This window comes from Lathyrus oleraceus, chromosome 2 (genome assembly GCF_024323335.1).
Source record: "Lathyrus oleraceus cultivar Zhongwan6 chromosome 2, CAAS_Psat_ZW6_1.0, whole genome shotgun sequence".
Classification (NCBI taxonomy): Eukaryota; Viridiplantae; Streptophyta; class Magnoliopsida; order Fabales; family Fabaceae; genus Lathyrus; species Lathyrus oleraceus.
The window spans coordinates 450,365,624-450,372,316 of NC_066580.1; the positions used below are offsets into that span (position 1 = coordinate 450,365,624).

The 6,693-nt window shown below is 31.4% G+C and overlaps 1 protein-coding gene across 2 annotated transcripts; it reads right to left on the reverse strand.

The window, feature by feature from the left end:
- Positions 1-3,151: 3,151 nt before the first annotated feature.
- Positions 3,152-6,306, reverse strand: LOC127120264 (sulfite exporter TauE/SafE family protein 3). Of its 2 annotated transcripts, XR_007803168.1 has the most exons (13): positions 5,948-6,306; positions 5,708-5,867; positions 5,416-5,616; positions 5,241-5,305; positions 5,115-5,154; positions 4,968-5,017; positions 4,794-4,880; positions 4,669-4,719; positions 4,358-4,579; positions 4,139-4,232; positions 3,898-4,038; positions 3,667-3,808; positions 3,152-3,549 (listed from the first exon to the last, which is right to left on the reverse strand). XR_007803168.1 is itself a non-coding variant. In XM_051050674.1 (12 exons), exons 1-12 carry the CDS (start codon positions 6,149-6,151, stop codon positions 3,726-3,728), a joined length of 1,398 nt encoding a protein of 465 aa, XP_050906631.1. In that variant the 5' UTR covers positions 6,152-6,306; the 3' UTR covers positions 3,152-3,725. The 2 variants fall into 2 exon arrangements, 1 of the variants encoding a protein (XP_050906631.1); XM_051050674.1 differs by having other exon boundaries at positions 3,152-3,808.
- Positions 6,307-6,693: the final 387 nt, after the last annotated feature.

Consider the following 6,693-nt stretch of genomic DNA (forward strand, 5'->3'; position numbering starts at 1 on the left):
GCATGCTTGAAAGAATATTCATATTCTGACTAGTGAGGGGACAAAATCGATAGAACGAGTACTCAATTTATGTGTTTAAATACAATTATGCAATCATATATTGGTGCATAAAGAAGCAAGTTTTCCCTACATTATCCTCGCATGAAGTCGAGTATATTGCTAGCACATTTACTTCTTGTCAAGCAATTTGGTTAGACTCTTTGATGAAGGAGCTGAAATATAAAGTGAACAAGTCATTCAAGATCACGATTGACAATAGGTATGCCATATATATAATGAAGAATCCAATTTCAAACTAAAGTACAAAGAATATAAACTCCATGTTCCATTTTATTATGGAACAAGTCAGGAAGGGAATGCACGAGGTTGCCTATTGTCCAACTGAAGTGCAACTTGCAAATGATTTTATAAAGACATTGAAGATCAATAAACTTTTATTTTTAAACAATTGAGATTGATGTATGTTTAGGTTTATGGGTTAATGAGGTGTGTTAGTTTTTTAATCCTTAAACATGTTTGTTTCCGTGTTGTTAGGGGTTTGACTAACTAGTTAGTCAGCTAGATAAGTTAATTAAGTCTTTTGCTTAACTAACAATTCAAATATAAGTGTTCTAACCTTATTTTATCACTTACTAAAATTAAAAACAAGACAACATATCTTTATACATATGATCTTTCTATTATAGTGCATGTTCATAAGATTATTTGCACATTAAAAAAGTCACAGTTGCGATGCGCCGACAGATTTAGGGCCCGTTTGAATGAGTTTTAGTTTTTAATTTTTAAAAACTATTTTAGAAATTAATTTTTAAAAACCAGTTTTAAAGAAAAAACATGTTTGGTGATCTAATTTTTAAAAATTGTTTTAAAGTTGAACAATGTTACAAATTTGTCATTGATGAATATAGTACCAGTTTTCCTTGTTTTGTCCTCTTTCTAATTTCCAAAACTAAAAACCAAAAAATCAAAACCTCTAAAACCTATTTTAGATTTTTAGTTTTAAAAACTCACAAATAGAAAATAGTTTTGAAAAATAGTTTTATAAAATTAGACTACCAAACAAATTTTATAATTTTTAATTTTTAAAAACTAAAAAACAGTTTTCCAAAACCATATCAAACAGGCCCTTAATATTTCATCAATACATTTTTTATATGTATCAAATCACATGTAATTATTATTCTAGGAAATATTTGGTTTTGATTATATAGTTAATTTTTAAATTTATCGTTGAACTTATTTTACATAAATTAAATGTGTTTAAAGATAAGTCACTTTACTTTCTGATAGTTTTAAATCAAGTTTTTAACATGACATGTAAAATCATTTTTTTTAATATTGATTTTATTATTGTATAATATGAATTAGCCAATATTTGAATAAATTAAGAAGGCAAAAAATATAATGCAACCAATCATGATAGAATACAAAATAAATAAATCAAGGAATACAATATTTAACACAGTATTTCCAATTTTGCTTGAATGAAAGTGGATTATGTGACCTATAAATATCACATGACAAGTTTGAAAACTGTTTTTTTCTTCGTCTATAATAACACACCTAAGATTGAGCACAAAGATTTTCAAACCCCATATACTCATGATTTTCCATCTTCACGGTCATATTCTCTATAGATGTTCTTACATAATCAAGTCCTAATGAGTAGCCCAATAAAAATAACTTTATTTGATCTCGACCCTGATTGATGATCCAATGGAAAGAAGATGATCCACGAAATCACAAGGTCCCAAGAGAAAGATGTTTTCATCCAAAAGTGACGTCAAAATGATGACTTCAGGAGATAAACATCTATCATCCAATTAAGGATTATGGGACCAAGCAGGCAGGGTCGGACCTGTCCTAGAGGAAACTCAAGCTGAACAGGGGGAAGAGAAGAGAAAGACTATTAGATAGAACAAATTATACTTTGCCACTTGGAAATTAATCGGTAAAGATGAAGAACAAATGGTGAGAAACCCTAAAAGAACTCCTATACGGGGGGCTATATTAAGACACTAACAAAAACATTTTATTCTCTTCTCGCAATTAGAAATACTAGTATCTTGAGCTGCAAATGACTATAATAGACGACAAACTCTCTCTTCTAATTAAGTTATAAGAGATCTCTTACCATCTTATCCAAATACTCCCACATATACTAACAAAATAGTTGATGCAAGTAATATTAAGTAAAGTTAGTGGTGTATTTGAAATATTCCTAATCTTTTAGATATATTTGAGAGCGTCTTCCATATTAAAACCATTTTGATGTTATACTAATTTTATTTTAAAATAAGGATTTTGATAGTTCGTTAATCCTTAAACATGTTTGCTTATAGGTTATTGACAAAGTCTATTACATAACTAACAAGTCAAATATAATTCTTGTAGCCTCATTTCATCTCTCTTTGTGAATTTTACCTTAACCGACAAACCTTTACCAGTCGAAGATGGCATGTGCTCCTTTTGTTCGTTCAAATCCTTAGAGTACAAGGATGACAAAACTTCTTCAAAGGTCAGAGACTCTCTTCCATATAAGAGAGTTTCTTTGAAGTGATCATATGTTCTGGGCAAAGCACACAATAGTAACAGCGCTTGATCTTCATCCTCGATTTTTACATCGATATTTTTAAGATCAAGAATCAACTTGTTGAACATATCCAACTGCTTAGCCAGAACTTTGTCTTCACTCATCTTGAATGAATACAAAACTTGCTTCAGGAAGAGGCAATTGACCAATGATTTGGTCATGTACAAACTTTCGAGTTTCGATCCGACGTCGTCGTCTCCTTCGAAACCTGTCGAAGAACCTTATCACCAACGCTCAATAAGATGGCGTTGTGGGTTTTCTCTACCATAGTCAAATTTTCTTTATCCTTTAACGCAACGTTCATGGTTGCAGTTCCCTTCAACGCTTCTAAACAACTCTGCTGAACCAATAGGACTTTCATCTTAAAGCGCCACAAACCGAAATCGTTCACTCCGGTGGACTTTTCAATCTCATATTTTGTTGACAACATCTTCTCCATGCTCACCGCACCAATTTGTTGTGAAAAACGATGTCGAAATTACAAAGTATAATTGTTTTCTTGATCTGTAAGAAACCCACAAGGATAGAAAAGAAGAAAACAATAAGAACACAATGAAATTGGTTATAAACTGATATTCTTTACTTTTTCTTTGAAACAAGATTACAAGTGTTACAGAATAACAAATAACCTCTCTCGTCCTAATTAGGATTTGCATTATACAATGATGAGAGACTAATATGTTATTTATAAGAAAACTAACATGCTAAACTAATAGGATTTTACACACAGATCCATTACACAAGTTAACTTAGAGAACAAGCTAACTTAAACAATTGAGCATAACAAACAGACTCAATTCAACATTGCTAACAATCCTAGCATACTTCGACTACAACATGTGAACAGACTTCGATGGCATACTAAGGTCTTGTCGAGTTGTCGAACCAAAAAACTTCCCTTTAACTCTACTAGAGTTCGATCCAATATCTCACGGTCTTCGATGAACATGATTTGTCTTTACTAATCAAAGTTAAAAATTTAACATTAATATTGAGAATACAAAATAAATTAAGGAATACAATATTTTACACAATCCTTCCGAATTTGCTTGAATGAAAATGGAATAGGTGACCTATAAATATCACATGACAAGGTTGAAAAATGTTTTTCTCTTCGTCCATAACAAAACACCTAAGATTGAGCACAAAGATTTTCAAACCCCATATACTCATGATTTTCCATCTTCACAATCATATTCTCTATTCCTACACCACCTGCAACACACAAGAATATCTCAAATAATTAAACATCTTCTAAAGAAACAAATTAATATGAATTTCCAATTAAAAACCATAGAAAGTACCTAAACTGATTGCACTTATGAAAATCGTTGATGCTAGTATGAAGATGATAATGGATGCACGACCAAGGATTGCGATTATCTTTCTCACAACATGTTGGCCAGCAAAAGCAGCTATGGTTGCAACCAAAACAAAGTATGAAGCTGCAACAAAGTTCGAAAAATAAAATCAATAACCAATATCCAACAAGTTTCACCATTGTTGATGTGAAATTAGCAACAAAATAACTAGCAAAATATTTACCATAAGGTACCGGAAAGCGATCTAAATAGTAGTATTGCACCACCGACATGGAAGATGAAAAAAGCATGGAAAATGTTGATGTCGCACTTGCTACCTGCATCAGAGAACACACTTGAAAATTTTCAAAAAGTTGAAGGACCAATTTGCGAATATGAAAAATAGAGTGTAATTTGCGGTGTCAACGTGTCAGTGTCTACGTGTTTCGTAGAGTGTATGTACCTGAGGAGGAATTCCCATTTCTAGAAAGAGTGGACCCAAAATGAAGCCACCTCCTAGACCAAGCAACCCTCCAACCATACCAGCTATAATTCCACAAAAACAATATAACAAAATTTGATGAACTTTCCAATTTGTAATTTCCTTCCCCTTTGATGCAACCACTCTTGTTCCTTTGTACAAACACACAGCTTCAAAAAGTGCAACAGAGATAGCAATAGGAACCTAATTAATTGGAAAATCAAACTCACTAATTAGTCATTAAAATTAAGCAAGTTAATAACGATACTCAAATATATTGGAGATTACTTTACCTGCAAGAAATTAAGAACCCAGTACTCAATGGAGCAAGTCCTGGTGTATGTCTGCATCCACTAAATACTTAAGAAAAAATGATAAATAGTATTAAACAATGAATGATTATAGATTAATATATTACCTTAACAATCTGAACAATGAGAAAAGCCACCCAAACATACACAAGGAGTGATAATTCTTTCCAGTAAATGTTCTTTAGCAAAGGAACCTGCACGCATAAGTGATCAATTTTAACAAAGCAACTTAAGTTATTAACGATATTCTAAAACCGATTTTGAAAAACCGTTGCCATTACCACTTCGTCTTGTGTACCAGCAGGACCACTTGGTAGGGGCTTGTAGTCTTCTGCATAAGCATCATAAAGATTTGTGTAAGTGTCAGGAAGAACTTATGAAAATAATCTATGACATGTCTATAAACTAAACTACTTTTCGGAACTTACCACCTGTTTTTGGTTCTTCTTCCAACCGTTTGGCTGTTTCCTGTAATTCAAAGTAGCTTAGTAGTCTTATCAGCAAAGACTTAACTTCAAAAAATTTATATCTAAAAAGTGATTCTGTAAATTTACCTTCTTCATCACTGTTTCCTTTTTCCATGTATCTATGCCTTTCAATAATGCTTTTGTTGATGTACCTACACCAATTAATCATTTTCATCTTCAAATTAAGATTCAACCCAACTCAATCCTTTCAAACTCGTCGAACACTTATGACTCGATGTGGAATCTCGAACATTAGCATTACCTATGAATATAATGATAAGCAAAACCGTGACCATCCAATCAGCAAACATCACATTACATACAACTCCAATACTTATTCCAAGCATCAACATAGGTTGGAAAAGCAAAGCCAAATCGTAATCTATAAGCGGCATATCTAGTGCGGGATGTCTAAGCCTCATATTGTAGTAAACAGTTGACAACGCCGCACCCATAATCATACCTACATTCATCAAATCAAACCTATAAAACCAAGCTAATATTGACAAATACTTGGCGCGCGCGCGTGTGAGTGTAAATAAAGATATACTAACACTTGGAAATGGCGGTAGAAGACTTGGAATCAAAGCCAATGATCAAAGCAAGCATAGGAACAAAAATTCCTCCACCACCAACACCTCCAACACTTCCCAAAGCTGCTCCCAAAAATCCAACAATGGATCCAACTATGATTTTCCAATCAAATTCCATTTCCTGCATAAAATATAATGAATGCATGTAAAATAAACTATACAAAAAGAAATAAGTAACGAAAACACAAAAGACAGACTCACAGGCCAAACAGGTTCATAAGAAGATTTTCCACTTTCCCATAAGAAATCAACCATTGCTTTTAGAAATCCTTTTGTTTGTTTCTCAACATGATTTACTGTTTCTTTTTCTTTCAAAACTCTTTCTGCTAAACTGACATTGAAGAGCATAGTAATGATACACAAGATCAGCCATGTTCTTGCAGTGTGTTTTATTGCAGTAGCCATGTTTGGAAGGTGAGAAACCAAAGATAGGAACTTAGGAAAAATGATATGATGAGATTTAAGAGCAATGTGTATACCAATTTTCTCAACTTTTTTCTATTGGATTTTTGCTTTTAGTTAGTATATGGTTAAACAAGGAAATTTCTGTAAAATTGTGGAGTGTGTTCTTAGTTCTTACCCATGTTGTTTTAATATAATAATTCTCTTTATTTTTGTCCTATTTATAAGAAAAAATTATTTTTTAAATTTGTTGAATAATGATATATATAATTTATAATATATAATTTGAATATATTAATTATTTAATAATTTTTTTTTTTATAAATAAAATAAGAGTGTAACTAATAAAAAGATAAAAGAAATTTAATATTGTTTTTTTAGATAAGCAAGATTTATAGTTAGAAATGGAATTTAACTTTTAGTGATAATTTTAGTATTAAAAATATTTTAGTACTTTCATATTTAACTGGTCAGATATGTACGGATAAATTTATTTAATATAATATAAATTGTATTTAGATATGTATTTAAATTTAAAATTAACT

Bases quoted from the DNA above. Each gene is read 5' to 3' on its own strand.
- LOC127120264 (XM_051050674.1), bottom strand. From the start codon at position 6,151: ATGGCTACTGCAATAAAACACACTGCAAGAACATGGCTGATCTTGTGT. The intron at 5,018-5,114 runs GTAAGTTCCGAA...ATGCTTATGCAG, and splicing joins AGAAGAACCAAAAACAGGTG to AAGACTACAAGCCCCTACCA. The intron at 4,720-4,793 runs GTAATATATTAA...TAGTGGATGCAG, and splicing joins TCATTGTTCAGATTGTTAAG to ACATACACCAGGACTTGCTC.